The sequence below is a fragment of the Lontra canadensis genome, unplaced genomic scaffold (assembly GCF_010015895.1).
Source record: "Lontra canadensis isolate GAN:19392208 unplaced genomic scaffold, GSC_riverotter_1.0 scaffold34, whole genome shotgun sequence".
Classification (NCBI taxonomy): Eukaryota; Metazoa; Chordata; class Mammalia; order Carnivora; family Mustelidae; genus Lontra; species Lontra canadensis.
In genome coordinates, this window is record NW_022631028.1 from 1169741 (window position 1) to 1185849 (window position 16109).

The 16109-nt window shown below is 42.8% G+C and overlaps 1 protein-coding gene across 1 annotated transcript; it reads left to right on the forward strand.

Moving 5' to 3' along the window:
- The first annotated feature begins 1171 nt into the window (after positions 1 to 1171).
- On the forward strand, positions 1172 to 14838 carry SNTN (sentan, cilia apical structure protein). The gene is made up of 4 exons (XM_032867464.1): positions 1172 to 1282; positions 3510 to 3544; positions 10395 to 10534; positions 14652 to 14838. The coding sequence occupies exons 1-4, from the start codon at positions 1173 to 1175 to the stop codon at positions 14676 to 14678; spliced, it is 312 nt and encodes a 103-aa protein (XP_032723355.1). The 5' UTR covers position 1172; the 3' UTR covers positions 14679 to 14838.
- The last annotated feature ends 1271 nt before the right edge of the window (positions 14839 to 16109 follow it).

Consider the following 16109-nt stretch of genomic DNA (forward strand, 5'->3'; position numbering starts at 1 on the left):
TCATCTGACCCACAGGAGATCATGGCACAGGCTAAATGACAACCTATGGGGAGGGCTGGCATTAAAACTCTAACGGTTATGGTAGCAGTAATTAGTAAGGCCAATCAAATTCTCTCTCTCTCCAGTTTAAATTTAAAAAGCTAAGGGATTAGCCCGGGCATAGAGGGAAGAGAGAAAAGAAAACCCATCAAGGGAAGCCAGCAGTGAGAGAGCGACATAGCCTTATGGTACACAGTGGCCAGTGATACCGTGATAAGATAGCAGTGTCCTGGATCCAACTGGAAGCCTGGACAATGACTATTCTTAGCTTCTGTTGAGATCTATCTCCTCTCACCCATCAACTCACCAGTGAGCCAAGTAATTTTTGGTCATGTCTTCTCTGGACCAGACTTATCTGAGTGAACAGATCCCCTGGTTTTTACAGAAAGGGCTGTAAGTTAACACAAGAGAAGTGGCCTTCCCACCAGTCTTTCTGCATTTATCCTGCCACCTCTATAAACCATTATTCACATTGAAGCCAGAGTGATTTTGCCAAAAGGTAAATCTGACTTTACTATCTTTCTTGCTTAAAATCCACGAATGCTTTCCTATTCTTGTGACATAGAGTGAAAATTCCCTACTGTGACCTACCAGCTCATGCACGGTCTTATCCAGCACGCCCTCCCTTCCTCCTCAGCTGGGGCTTCACTCCTGGTCAGCCTCTCCGGTCCAGACACATGGACCGTTCCTTCAGTCCCTCCTGGTCACCACACTCCTTCCTGCCCCCGAGATTAGTACAAGTTGTTCCTTCTGCCCATGATGTGGATCCTTGGCCCTTTGTCTACTTCACTCCTACTCATCATCAAACACTACTTCCCCAGGGATGCCTCCCTGATCTCCCAGACTGACACCAATCTCGCAGCATCCCCTCCCATGGGTGTGACTTTTTTCATTAATATCCATCTTTCCCACTAAGTTGTCTGTGATCAGGGCCCATGTCTGATTTTGCGTCTCCAGCACCTTGCTCAAATATGTGCTGAAAGCATGAATGGTTTAATGTCCACAAATAATAACACTAGCTCAAAGCTCTTCTGAAAGTACCTTATATAGTTGTCATGGAGTGAACAACAATAGTAACAGTGGGTAAGTGACCATTGCTTAGGAAAAACCAACACACAACAGGCGACCAGAGTATGTGTGGCTGTATGCACAGTAGCCGGGACCAGGCACTCCACTTGGAAGGGGACCCCGGTCTTTCTGCAGCCCCAACATCTACTTTAGCACCTAGGAAAATGCCCAAAAGGTCAGTGGCACATGGGTGGCTCTCCTTTACTGAGTTTCGTTTAAGCTTGCAGGTGCATTTCCAAAGAGTTCTTGCCCACCTGATGGCAAGTTTGGTGCTTAGTACTCATCCCAATCCAGCGTTACACTGAATTGGAGAAACAAAGGGAACAAATGGGCAGCTTTGATGGCAAACTGAAAAGATGATACAATTCACACAAATATCTTTGACTGCCTCTTGAGAAACATCTATATATCAAAATTAGCAAGGATTTTTAACTGTACACAAATTCTTTCAGATGATCCATGACAGAGGAAACTATTTCATATCATTCAACTGTGTCAAATTATAACTAATAAATTAAAAATATTCTTTCTCATGTAATATTATTAGGAGATGTACTGTAGTTCAAAAAAACTTTCTTGAGCACCTACCAAGTGCTAGGTAGTACTCTACCTGGTAGGGAAGGTTTTGAGATAAATTGCATAGCTCGTGCTCTCAAAGGCCTCGCAGACTAATGGAGATTATGGCCATAGAGTATAACAAGGGCAGAAAAAAAAAGAAGAAAAAAAGAAAGTTATACAAGCCATGTTGCAGGTGCACTGTAGGCAAAGTGAAAAGCTGCCACATTGGATAAAGAAGATAATAATGGTGCAGAGTTTCTTGAAAACTCACCAAGGAAAAACTTGGTCTTTAGTTTCTAGAACCCTTTTTTCTAGAAACTTGGTTTCTGGAAAACTCACCAGGGAAACTCACCAAGGAGACCATAAAAGACCTAAAATAACATAGAGTCCTCAGGATGCCTGGGTGGTGCCATTGGTTGAGCATCCAATGTTTAGTTTCAGCTCAGCCGATCTTGGGGTTGTGAGAGTGAGCCCTGCATAGAGCCCTGTGTGGAGCCCCACACTCAGTGTGGGGTCTGCTTGAGACTCTCTCTCCCTCTCCCTCTACCCCACCCCCTGCTCTCTCTTTCACTCAAATAAAAATAAATAAATCTTTTAAAAAATATTATAGAGTTCAGCTTCCTAATTTCACAAATAAGAAAAATGAGCCCCCCGCTGGGCCCCGCCCCACCGAGGTGATGAGGTTTTGATTAGTTCATGCCAAATCCAGAACTGGAACCCAAAAGCTTCCTTTAAGGAATTGTCAAAGATGTAACCCAGTACTACTGTTCTTACTGGCTTTCTCAAAAACCATTCCAGCCGTCGTGGGTTGAGATATCAAGCAAACTTTGATTTGCAGTTTGTGAGGGATCAAGATACATCTTCCTGCCTCCCATCTGGCCCCTTATCCAATTTCTTTCTGCTACATCAGGGGAAATAACTTTCCCAAATGCAAATCTGACCGTGCCATTGCTCTGTATTGAATTGCCTCCTTATAATCTGTTTGCTGCACTAGATTTTTAAGCCCCAAGAGTGCAGGAACAGATGCATTCCCACCCCCCAGCTCAGAACCTAGATTCTCAGGTAGGCTAAGCTACTGGAACAAATAAATAAACTTCAAATCCTTAGTGTTTTACAACACAAGAAGTTATTGATTTATTTATTTTTTTACTTTTTGTGTGACAGTCTGGAGCCAGGGTTCCAGATCTATGGCCGATTTACTCCATGTAGCCTTGTAGGGACCCAGGATGTCAGTGATGCTTGTGGTTTTAACATGTGGCTTCCAAAGAGTCCTGGATAATTTCTATGTTAGTCAGGTGGAAATGGGAAAGAACAGAGAAGAGCTTACATGGAGGGTGACCACACTTTTCTACTCCTTTTCCATTGGGTGGACTTTTGTCCAGAGTGACATAAATGCAAGGAAGCCTAGGCTGTCTAGTGGGCTAGACACACTTGAGCACTACTTTTCTACGTGGCAAGGAGAAAAAGGGGTTTGAAAGACAAATGATGTTCCACTAGAAGGTTCGCTGAAGATTTACTGAAAATAAATGAATTTTTAAATCATTGTACAGCTTTATTTTATTTTTTAAAAGATTTGTTTAATTGATTAATTAACTAATAGCATGGGTGAGCAGGTAGAGGGGCAGAGGGAGAGGGACACAGAGAATCCCGAGCTGACTCTGCACTATGCGCAGTGCCCGACATGGGGCTTAACCTCGTGACCCTGAGCTCATGACCTGAGCCGAAATCAGAAGTCCCTCCTGCAAAAACTGAGCCAGCCAGGTGTCCCTGCATTGCTTTACTTTAGACGCAGAGATGAATACCCACGCTCCAAAATCATTATGTTGCTTTCATTTTGTTGGCAGCGTTTCAATATCGAAACAACTGGCTTCAATAGAAGGTAAGACACAGGGTGACTGCGAGGTACGTATTTCTCCTCTGCCAGGACAGCGCACGGAGAATTAAAAACAACAGGACATCAAAGAATGCCAGAGATGTGAGAGAACCTGTGGGTACATCATCAAATATTCATCATGTTCTTTTTAAAGACTTGAGAACTGAGGTCCGGTGACAGGAATGAGTTTATCCAAACTTAGTCCATGCGAGGCCAAGCTCAGAGGAGAACCTGGGTCCTCCGACCCCTAATTCAGGGTGCTTCCCACGTGCCCAGCTGCCTCTCTATGGGCAGCATCTTCAGGCTGTCCAGAGCAAGACCATCAATATCTAAGTCATGATTGGTCACTGGACTCAGAAGGCAATCAACCCCCGACTGCCTCTGTTGATGGAGTGAGAACACAGTGTGGTCAACTCTCAAAACGTAAATATTTGCCCTCAAAATTCTATGTTATAGGTAAAATATTTTTCGAGCTAATAATATTGCCATAGAAAGGACAATATAAGGAAAAGACCGCCCCTATACTTGGATCATGATCTAATTCCAAAATCTGTGGCTTTAAAATATTTACAGAGTAAGAAGCACAAATGGGTAGTTACTATGTCGCAATTGTTTTTCTTCCTGGATGGCTGGCCGATGTCTCCAAAGGAGACTCTGTGTTTTTACTGAAATAAATTTCCATCATGATGAAACTATTATTTTTATACTGTCACAATAAGAAAACAGTGATTTCTGTTTTATAATTTACGCAATTTCGGATACTTTTGATAAATATCTCACCACATGGCTAATACAACTTATCCCTTCCAAGAGGCTGAGAGGGGTTGTAACTCTCTGCATCACCTTCACTGCCCCTAAACACACACACACACACACACCCATTCCCAGCACCAGACTCCCTACCCTGGATCGTTGGACCACATTTACTCCCATGCCTTGAAAAAACACAGTATAAACATGATTCATCTTCCCAGAATGTGTTTTATTCAATGACAAGTAGTTTTAAATGTTATCCATTGAAATAAGACACGGATAGAGCATGGAATAGAGGTCAATATGAACTCCCATTTTCTCTGCTGGCTGCTTGGGCCTGTACCCTTGATCTCTTTAGGGTGGGAACAAGGGATGAGTACATATTTGCCTCTAGCTTCCAAGACAGTTTTGTAGCAGGGAAGTTTGAGAAGCATTAGCGTGTTGGGGAAACTACTGACCTAGAGAGAAAAGAACAGAGACCTGGTTTTCTGCCCTGCCATGTACTACCGATGTGAATTTGGACAAACTGCTTCTCTCCGGTGGGTCTTCATTTCTTCATTTGCAAAGATAACTAATATTAGGAAAAGTTCTAAAACGAGGTGATTCTGACACCTTGCCACACTGAGAGTTGGTTTCTATAACTCTGAAGTGTCAGGAATTTCGCTAGATCTAACATTTAGAGCTCAGCGCCACGTTCCAGGGCAGGTAAGGGGAAAGAGGCAGAGGATGGCTCCAATGTTCCAACCAGCTCAGTTTAACACACATACACTGAGGTGTGTAACACACCAGGGCCGGGAAATGAGCATAGAGATAACTACAACATATCTCAATAATTTGTTTAGATTGATCGCATGTTGAAATGACAGTATTTCTGATCCATTGGGTTACATAAACTGGGTTATGAAAATGATTTTGTATGTTTCTTTTCACCCTTTTAACGTGGCTGCTGGTAAGATTAGATTATCTTTATGGCTCATGTGACATTTCTTTTGGGCAGCTCTGATCTAGAAGGAAATTCAGACGGATCAGCTATGTTTTGGTGTGAGGGTTATGATAACTCTGTGTTTGGGGAAGTAGAGAAACACAAAGGAGGAACCCATTTCCCATTCTGGGGTTTGGGAAAGAGTCCTACAGAGTGCACTGCCTGAGAAACAGTACAGAGAGGCAGTGTGCCTCATGGTGAGGCACCAGCCTGGCTGTGTGACCTTGAATAAGCTACTTACCCTTGAGCCTCTGTTTCCTTATCTGCAAAGTGGTGAAGATGTGCGAACCCACCTCGGAAGCCTGGTGTTAAGAGTTCAGTGACTCAAATCCTGTGCATCCTATGGGAGAAAATGGCTAGCATGTAAAATACTAGGTCTGTAATCGTTCATTTCAATTGTCTTCTAGAACGCAAGCACCAAATTAAGAATTGCTTTCTTGATACTGCTCACTGTTCCATCCCCAGAACTAGGACAGAGCCTGGTAATAAGTATTTGCCAAAAAATACTTGCTGGGAGAACGGAGTAAAGGGACTACACACAGTTTAGTATTATTAAAACATGAAAAGTGAGGTAGGAAACAGCAGGAGAGGCTGGCACGAAGTGCCCCATTTAACACCCTCTCTCACACGCCCCTTCCAGAGGCAAGGCAGCTGATAAAAGATGCCGAAAGAGAAACATCAACCCCTTGGGTTTTTAATAGGACTTAGCCCTTTACAATATGCTTTCACATATTTGCTCACAACTCTGTGAGGGAGACAGGGCAGGAATTAAAAGGCAACATGCTGAGTTTATTAAGGGAAGAACCCGACCATAAAAACAGGAAACCAAAACACCTCTGCAAACTATCATGAGTGTTGGTAGGACAACCAAGAGCACCTCGTTATCCTTTATTTGTAGTATTTTCTAGTTCAATTTGTACCATGAACATATGCTGTTTCATAGTCAGGGAAAAAATGCCTGCTGGGGTTGAAAGAATGGCAGAGAAGGAAGAGGAGTTGGCTTGCCCAGATGGAGGCTCCCATCTAGATTGCAGAGGGACCTGAACTTCTGGGGGTGTGGGGGAGGGGCTGGACAATGTCTGGATCCCACAGCCTCTGTGGAGATGGCCTTACAAAGAGAGACTCCAAAGCAGCAGGTCTCTCTATGGACTTTGAAGTCACACAGACTTTCAAATGCTTCGTCTGCCTCTTTTGCACAATGTGACTTTAAAACTCTTAATCTCTCCATGTGTCAATTTCCCATATGTAAAACTGAGACACAAATAGTGCCTACCTCTATGGGTTTTACTAAGCATTAAATAAAATTATGTTGGAAAAGCATCTGGCACCCAGTAAACAAGGAAGGTGTCTGTCATCATTTGCAAGCTCGCTTATGGCTTTCAAATATACCCCTTCCTCACCAGAAAGGCAGAGCCTGGAGATCACGAGGTCACTGTCCCCGTGACCCAGTAGAGCAGCTCATACGGGGCTGCTCTCCATGTTGTAGATGCCCCAGGGTGGTGTGCCAGGTTCCTCAGGTACTTCTTCGGGCTTCTTTGCACACTTCCCGGTTTGTTCTCCATGCCACGGCCAAAGCGATGTCTCAAAAACAAAACAAGATCATGGCAGCCCCTCTGAGCCTTCCCAAGTTACTCTTGGTTATTAATTAATGAACTAACTGGCCAGAATTACAGAAGGAATATTTACCTCTTAAAGAATTAAGCTATTTCCTCTAAGCAACGGGCTTCTTAAAGACAGAATAAATAGAGCTTATTCTTCAGGCACTTAAATTCAAGGTTACCACCTAATTGCATCCCACCACCTCAAACACACACACACACACTCCAGGGAAGGCGGGTAGACACAAGCTAGAAGAATATGCTCATTTCCTGGGATTACTGATGGGCAGCAAAGTGCTGGGTAACTGAGAATCTCAATTCTAGCTGTGGGGCATGGATGGGACTGGAGGAGATTATGCTGAGTGAAATAAGTCAAGCAGAGAGAGTCAAGTATCATATGGTTTCACTTACTTGTGGAGCATAAGGAATAACATGGAAGACATTGGGAGATGGAGAGGAGAATTGAGTTGGGGGATATCGGAGGGGGAGACGAAGCATGAGAGACTGCGGACTCCGAGAAACAAACTGAGGGTTTTGGAGGAGAGGGGGTTGGGGGTTGGGTGAGCATGAATTGCATGGAGCACTGGGTGTGGTGCATAAACAATGAACGTCGGAACACTGAAAAGAAATAAAATAAAATAAAATGGAAAAAAAATTCTAACTGTGGGTTTCATGGATGTGACAGAGAGGAAGGGAGGAGGAGGAAGAGGAGGTTAAGGACGGGGGAGAAAGGACTAAAAATCAAATCCAAAGAAGCAGGGAATGTTCTGAGGCTGGAGCTCGAGGCTCCACTGGACAAGCAGACGGAAGTAGGAAAGGTCAGGCTCAAGACATTGGCAGTGAGACTGAGGAGCAGAAACTAGGAAGGAAATCAGGGAGGAAGAAGCTGAGAACACAGGTTTGCAGACATTCATTGCACAAATATCTGTGAAGCACCTGCCATGTGCCAGGCATTATTCTAAATATCGCAGGTTCCACGGAATACAAGACATGCAAAAAAAAAAAAAAAAAACAAAACAAAAAACTCTATCTTCATGAGGTTTATGTTTTCCACATGGATTCCAACTCAGTAGTAGTGTGTCCTCAGCAAGATCACATCCTCCCGCCATCTGTAAAGTGGTAGATGATGCAGATACATACTATGCCTGAACTGGAAAAGTCGGCATAGCAAACGTATCAATTCTCCTCAAATTTCTCTTAAGGTTAATTGTGAGTCCTATAGATACACAGAAAGGAAAAAGGCCTAGAGTAGCTAAAATTGTTTTGAAAAAGGAGAAAATGGGGGACTCACCGTCCCCCATGTTATTGTTTACGATATGGCTATAGGAATCAAAACAGCAGGCCACTGAGAGAGGGTCAGATGCACAGATCGATAGAACAGAATAGGGAACCCAGTGACTGACCTATACAAAGATGCCCAACTGATTTTTGACAAAGAGAGAGGAAAGATACTATTTTTAACAACTGATAGAGGAGCAGGTGGTCATCCATGTTAAAAAAAAAAAAAAATGAACCTCTACCTAAATCTCACACATGCTACAAAAATGAACTCAGCGTGGACCATGGATTTAAATGTAGGCCCTAAGATTATAAAACTTCTCATTTCACGTGGGATAAATCTTTCATAAGAGGAAAAAAAATCGGTAAATCAGACTTCATAAAAAATTAGAAACTATTCCCGCACAAAGGATCTCAATTGAAAATACTGAAAAAAAAAAAAAACAATGGACAGAGTAGAAGAAAATATTTTCAAAGGAAAATCCGATTCCTTTCCAGGAGCTGTAAGTTCTGCATGGGCCAGTCCCACCTTCTTTCCTAATCAGACACCCTTCTCGGTTCCCACCACAGCTGTCTCCTAACAGCCCCCACGACATGCCAGACTCCTTCTGATCTGAGTGTCTGACTCCTTCACGTCTTCTGCTCCCTGAGCCTGGGACATCTGGCACAGTCCTACTCCCAACCTGACTCTCCCCAACCAATGATTTATAGGGCAGGATCTTTCTCATCCATTAGGTTGTAGTGTACATGTTCGTGTATTCTCAGAGACCTCCAAGACCAGCTACCTAAGTAGTTTTCATCCCAGATATATTTATTTTATTTTTTCTGTCTCTGTGCCTCCTTTGCTCATACATCACAAGCTGTAAATATGTATTATATATATATTATATGGACAAATAATTATTGAATATATATAAAAACAAATATATACATATTCTCTTCTTGATTATTGCTTATTATCTCTCTAGATTGTAAAGTAGATTGTAAGAGGGCGAGACCACATCCTGTTGTGTCACTTCTGGGTGCTGAGTCCCTTAGGAAAATGTCAGAAGTATAGTAAGGGTTCAATACAAAAGTTGTGTTATCCTGTCTGATCATCATTCTTGGTATCAACAATTGTTACACATGACCCAGGCTAAAAGCCATAAGATTTTTTTTTTTTCTGTTCTTCTTCTTCATTCATTAAACAGCATGTACAAGCACTTACTACATAGCAGGGATTTGTGCCCCTGGGAATACAGGGAGAAAGAAAGGTAAGATCCCTGACCTCATGGAGCTTGCCTCTGAGTTGAGAAGAAAGACTATTAAAAATGCAATAACTGTAATATGTGAAAAGTTCTATAATATAGGATGTGGTAGGGCCTAAGAGGTTAGAGAACACATGAATTTTCTCCACTGTACCTTGTGCAGTTCTCAGTGTTCACTGGGTACTACCCTCTGCAGAGGAATGAGTTAGCACCACCCTTTCAAGGAGATTAAACCAGAGAGACCAGCTGGGAAATCACTATGTCCTAGGCTGAGTCAAAGGGCTTCCCTTGTCCATCTTGATAGTAAAGAACCTGCTTTGGATGTAATCCTCCTTTATCACACTGATGGGAGGTGACGCTTTGATTGACATAGAACGTAAATTCCACAAGAGCAGGACCTTCTCTTACTCAATGTGGCACCCTCAATGCCAGAGACTGAGCCTAGCACATAGTAGGTACCCCTTAAATATTTTATAGATCAGCAAACCAACACTGAGAGAGGTGAGGTGTTTTCTCAAGGTCACATGACAAAATGGTGGGAAATCTCATCCTGATGCTACTGATTCTTATTGTCCCTGAAGAAAGTGTTTTTTTGTTTTCTTTTTTTAGATTTTTATTTATTTATTTGACAGACAGAGATCACAAATAGGCGGAGAGGCAGGCAGAGAGAGAGGGGGAAGCAGGACCCCTGCTGAGCAGAGAGCCCCATGTGGGGCTTGATCCTAGGACACTGAGATCACGACCAGAGCCAAAGGCAGAGGCTTAACCCACTGAGCTGCCCACGTGCCCCCTGAAGAAAGTTTTGTTTCCCTTGTTTAAAGATCCAGGGCCAGATGTTCCTATATCCCACTCCCTGATAGAGGGCAAAGAATCCAAGGACAGGGCTGCATTGACACACATCTTCGAATCCTATGCCTCCAGGTTCCCTTGGAAAATATAACCTCATGTCTGGGGAAGAGTCATTCCTAACCTAGACAACATCACTTCTTCCCTTACAGCTCTGAAGAAGGGCTCAGATCTGGAAAAAGCCATTGCCACTATCGCACTGATCTTCAGAAACTCTTCTGACCCTGATGGGAAACTTGGAAAAGCTACTGCCAAAAATCTGCTGCAAACCCAATTTAGGAATTTCACAGAGGTAAGTGAATTAACAGGCATGAAGAAACAGGGACCACACCATCACGGCGGGCCCAAGAGCCAGCAATCACGTTCTTTCATTCAACAAATATTTAATGAAGACCTACCATTTGTCAGGAAGTGAGCTGAGCACTGGAGTTAATGCAATGGACAACCCAGCAATCTAACAATCCTGCAGAGCAGAGAAACATGCTGAAAAAAGAAATAAGAAATATTCAAATAACCATGAAACAGGAGAGCATGCACTGAAAGAATAAAATAGAGGGACCATCTTGGAGCAGTCGGTCCAAGAAGCTTTCCTGGAAAACAAAGGTATAGCTGAGATCTGAAGAATGAGCAAGAGTTAGTAATGCCAGGGAGGTGGGTGAGGGCTGAGAATGATAGCATGCCACGCAGAGGAAATGGTATATGCAAAGCCTGTAAGGCAGGTCGAAGACCTGGGAGGGCTGGGAAGTAGTTGGTGAGAAGGGAGAGGAAAGTAGGAAGCACTAGGAGATAGGCTGAGGAGGTAGACAGAAGCCAAATTACAGAGGCACCACCTGAGGGCAGAAGGAAGCCAGGCATGGTCTCTAAGTCCAGGACTAATAAGTTACACCACCTGCAGATGGAACTGGGGTTGGGATGGGGAAAGAACAAAGAGAGAGTGTGAGGAAGCATCCAAACCAAGGACAAGGATGGTTGGGACTAAGGTGGTGAACAGGAGAGACATCTGGAAGGTGGAATGAATGGGATCTGATAACTGATTGGCTGTAGGGTTGAAGGACAGGAGAAGCAAATGATGACATCCCACTTTCTGACCTTGGGAAGAAGTGGGTGGTGGCCTTGTTCCCAGAGAAGATAATGATTGGGAGATTAAGCAGATTTGAGGTGAGGTGCGGTGGGGGGAGAGGTGATGAGTTCCATTAGAATGTGTCAATTTTAAGATGTCCATGAAACATGCTAGAGGAGAAGGACAGCAACAGGACATGACTTGGGCAATCAGAATAGAGATTTGTGTTGGCAATAGAGAAGTCAGAGTTAGCAGTAGATAAAGAGCCACAGACCTAAATTACCTACAGGCATATTCCCCAACCTTCAGTATTTTCCCCGTATCTGCCTATAGCTTGTATGACAATTCACTTGGAACTTTTTCTTTAACTCTCCACTTAATTAAATTTATAGTAATACGTTAGTGCTATTGTAAATGTTAGTTCAGTGGGTAAAAGTGGAAGGTAGTAAATGAATAGATGGCTATTAACTTGTATTTGATATTTATTCCTGCATCACCTAAAACTAAGTTATATTCTACAAGCATACTTTGGGAAATGCTGGCCTTGGGGAAATGTGTAAGAAAAGAGGGGCTCGTGCAGAGTCTAGTTCATCAATATTTTGGGTAGGGAGAGTAAGAAAAAACTTAAAGCAGTCTCTAAGGTGCTATGTGTGTTCTGAGTTATTAAAAAGATAGGTATTATAATTGCATTAAAATATAAATGTAATGGGTTTTGTATATGACAGTTATATTGGGTGTCATCCACTGGAAGAAAGCTGGGTCAAAGGGACAACATCCTGTGAATCTTCGGTTATTTTAAAACACTGTATGAGACATCAACCTTGGTTTTGGATCCACGAATAAGTGATTTTAAAAAAAAAAAACAATTTCATTGAAACAGACTAGAACGGTGGTTGCCAGGGGCTGGGGGGCTGGGAGGGGGGAGTGAAGTGATGTAGGTCAAAGGACACATTTTCCTTTACAAGAAGAATAAGTATCATTTGTATTATTCTTTGATTTTTTTTTTTAAAGAAAGACTTTTTCAGCCAGAATTATCAGGCAGAATTTGACAAGTGGTAGAAAGTTCTAGGGAGTCTTTAAGGAAGGCGTGGGTGAGTAAATCCTATAACATTTGCCTGCATCAGAGGCCTAGAGAAATGACAAATTCCAGAGAGAAAAAAAGCCTCCTAGTTGACGGCTGGGCAGTTCCTCAGAGAGCTTCTAACCAGCATGAAAAGGAGCACCTAGTGGAGGGTCATCCTGATGTCCAGTCGTCGCCCTTATGTGTGTGGATACTTCCTAGACCCCCGTGGATGCCTGAACCCAGAGACAGAACCTAACCCTGTACAGACTGCTGCTCACTCTGCACAGGGAGGCTAGGAAGTAGTTGGTGAGAAGGGAGAGGAAAGTAGCAGGCACTCCAGGGAACTCAGAGGCATTCTCAGTATTAATGGCGATAAGCTTCACTTTGCACAGAGCAAACGTGGAGTAATGTCAGAATGCAACCTGGGACCCAGCACCCAGCGCTGTGAGATTCCTTAAGGCAGGCAGGGGTACCCGAGTCCACGCCTAAGATGGCGGCCCCTTGGTTCCTAACTGGTCTTTTTCCGGCATCCCCATGTGGAGTGGGGATATCTCTAGATATAGTTATCTCTATTCTGGTGAATAGAGATGGATCTTTTGGCTAAGGCCTGGGTTCTGAGGGAACGTCTCCTTTCTTACAAGCCTAACATAATTTGGGGGATCTTGACCCTCTATAGTCAGTCATTTATAATAAAACTGAGCATTTCAATGCACTGGTAAGAAGACACGAAAACAAGAGGCTTCTGGGTGTCTCCGTTGGTTAAGCTGGGGACTCTTGGCGTTGGCTCAGGTCTTGATCTCATGGCTTACGAGTCGAGCCCCAGCTTGGGCTCCCTGTTCAGCAGGGGTCTGCCTGGATATTTTCTCCTTCTGCCTTCTCTCCCACTCGTGCAAGTGCGCACTTTCTCACTTCCAAATAAATAAATAAATCTTCAGAAGAAGAAGGCGAAGAGGAGGAGGAGGAAGAAGAAACAGAGCAAGATGGCTGGTCAGGCCCCAAGAGAGCCTGGACTTGGGTCAGCTCCTGTGCTCTTTCAAAATGCGGAGCGCGGTGGGGAGGGGGAGAGATCTGGCACACCTGCGTGATCCTGTCCATTAAGCCTCCAACTGTGGCTCAGGTTGTGATCTCGGTGCCCTGGGATGGAGCCCCGTGGTGGGTCCACATTATCAGGGAGTCTGTTTGAAGATTCTCTCCCTCTCCCCTGGCTTGTGCTTGCTCTCCCTCCTTCAGACAAATAATTAACTTTTAAAGAGAAAGAGACATCTACAGCCACCTCTGACATTTGAGCAGTGTGCCATTCCACTGGTAAGTAATCCTATCTCTGCCTTGGATCTGACCCTTTCAAAATAGCACTGAGCTGTCCCGCAGAGAGGCAGGGGAAGCTCCTCTTGCCCTCACGATTAGGTGGGACCTCCTGAGAGAAGCAAGAGCCCAGGGAAACAAGAATGGTCTAGCCTGTAAGAGGAATGTATCATCATTCCTAAAGGGCCTTAGTTATTGCTGTGATGGCTTTTTACAGCTAGCACATGGGTGAGCATTTGGGGTTGAACTAAATGCAAACATCGCTCAGAATAACAGAGAATCAAATGACCCTAATGTTTTTAATGCTGCTTGGGAAGATATTTCACAAGCTGTGGTTGGAAACTAAAAAGCCTCTCCGTGTCTGTACTACTCATGTGTTTTTCCTTCAATCTATTTACGAGGACTGTGGACTTGGGGGTGATTTATGATCAAACTAAAAGCTGAACAATTTTGCAAAGCACAGATTTTCTATTAGCATTTTTATTTCGTATTTCTGGACAATTTTATTGTTCAGTGCAACACAGAATGAATACTTCCCATAACAGAGATTGTATTAAAAAAAAAACAGATTATATTTTGAAATTCTGAAAACGTAACGTATCTGTTTCTAGAGAGGCAGATAGCTTAGCAGTTAAAAGTGTGGGCCCCAGGATCAGAAAGTCAAGACTATGAATTTGGGCTCCATAGATGCCTAGGTTGGGACAAGGTTCTCAATTCTCACTGAATCTCTGGTGCTTATCTGTAAAATGGGGATAATAATAGTGTTTTCCATGAGGTCACCACAGAAATTCAGTGAAATAACCTATGAAAAGATATAACACAATGCTCAACCGGTAGCACTAATAACAACTTGACATGACATTATTAATAACATGTTACAACATGTTACAAAAACATGTTAATAATATGTTTCTTATTGCTTGTTTTCTGTAAAACCAATGTGGCAAAATGAATTTGGTTTTGACTTCTTCTTTATTCTCACAGGGACAAGAAACCAAGCTCAAATACTAAGACCTCCTTTCTGAACTCGACAAGCACACTGAAAATAAGCTTGATTTTGAGGATTTCATGATTTTGCTTTTAAGCCTCACTGTAATTTCAGATTTGCTGCAAAATATATGGAGTGTAAAAATCGTGAATTAAATAGCTTTAAATGTGCAGTTAAACAAAATAATGGTAGTAAACAGTGTTAAATGCTTAAGGATTTTTTTCTGTTTTATTTTTAATTAATTGAGCCTTCTGATCATGAATTTGGAAAGGCCTGGGATGGTTCTGATTGCTAATATTTGGATCCAATGCAACTCCAAAAGTCCGTGCATACTCTTCAGGATGTTTAAATAGTACAGTGTCTGGGTCCTTTACAATAAGATAGATTTGATACCACTGAATATCAAATTGCTTTTGCTTAGTCAATAGAGACTTAGAACACTTTCCTTATAGTCATTGACTTACTCATTCATTCATTTATTAATTGATGTTTGTTGAGTGTCTACCTGATGGTACTGCTGAAGATCCGTAATGAACTAGCTATATAATCTGTACCCTCAGACATGATTACAGAAGTCTTGCAGAAGAGGTGGACATTTAACACTGTATTAGTCAATTGCAAATACAGTATAACTATAACCATGATAAGGGCATTAGGATACTAGAAGAGTTCATTACCTGACATGGGCTCAAAGGTCAGAGAAACTTTATTGACATTCTACAAAAGGCAAAACTACCCAGAGGCAGGAGAGATTAGTGGTTGCCAAAACCGTGGGAGGGAAGTGAAGTTGTTCACAAATGGGCACGAACGAACTCTCAGGAGGGATGGCAATGTTTTATATCTTGATTGTGGTGGTGGTGACATGACTGTACACATTTTTCAAACTCTTAGAACTGTATACTAAGTAAAAAGGATGAATTTTACTGTATGTGAATTATACCTAAATAACCACGACTTAAAACCAAAACACCCCAATATCCTCGCAATGTTTGCCAACTCTTTGTTGCCAACCAACAACTTTCTGAGAGTATCTTCTAAAAGCGGGTATGTTTCAAGGACACACATCCCCTATGTCCATGCCTGTGTTCCTGACTTTGAATATACACACATACACACACATCAGTGCCTGAGCCTTCAAGACAGACTTCCACAAAGACATTTACTCATTTAAAATTACTATAACTTCCAAAATCCCTCCCCCTTATCTTGCCTTTTCTTCCTAGCTCAACACTGTAAGCCTCACATACACATGTGAAGAACCCCTTTCAGGCGGCAGACCTTGACCCTTGGTCTCATCCTGTAGTGTTCCCAACCCACCAAGACCCAATCCCTTGGCCCTTTCCACTTTTCAAACCTCAGACATTCTAAGTGTAAGAAAAAGCTCCAGACGTTACCTTCTATCACCATTTTAAGAGGAAGTGCAAGTGTTCAACAGGACTCATGCTAAGTGTCAG

Excerpts from the sequence above, each read along its gene's own strand:
- SNTN (XM_032867464.1), top strand. The coding sequence starts at position 1,173 with ATGTGTGGCTGTATGCACAGTAGCCGGGACCAGGCACTCCACTTGGAA. Across the intron at positions 1,283-3,509 it reads CCTAGGAAAATGCCCAAAAG|CGTTTCAATATCGAAACAAC; the intron begins GTCAGTGGCACA and ends TTTTGTTGGCAG. Across the intron at positions 3,545-10,394 it reads ACAACTGGCTTCAATAGAAG|CTCTGAAGAAGGGCTCAGAT; the intron begins GTAAGACACAGG and ends CTTCCCTTACAG.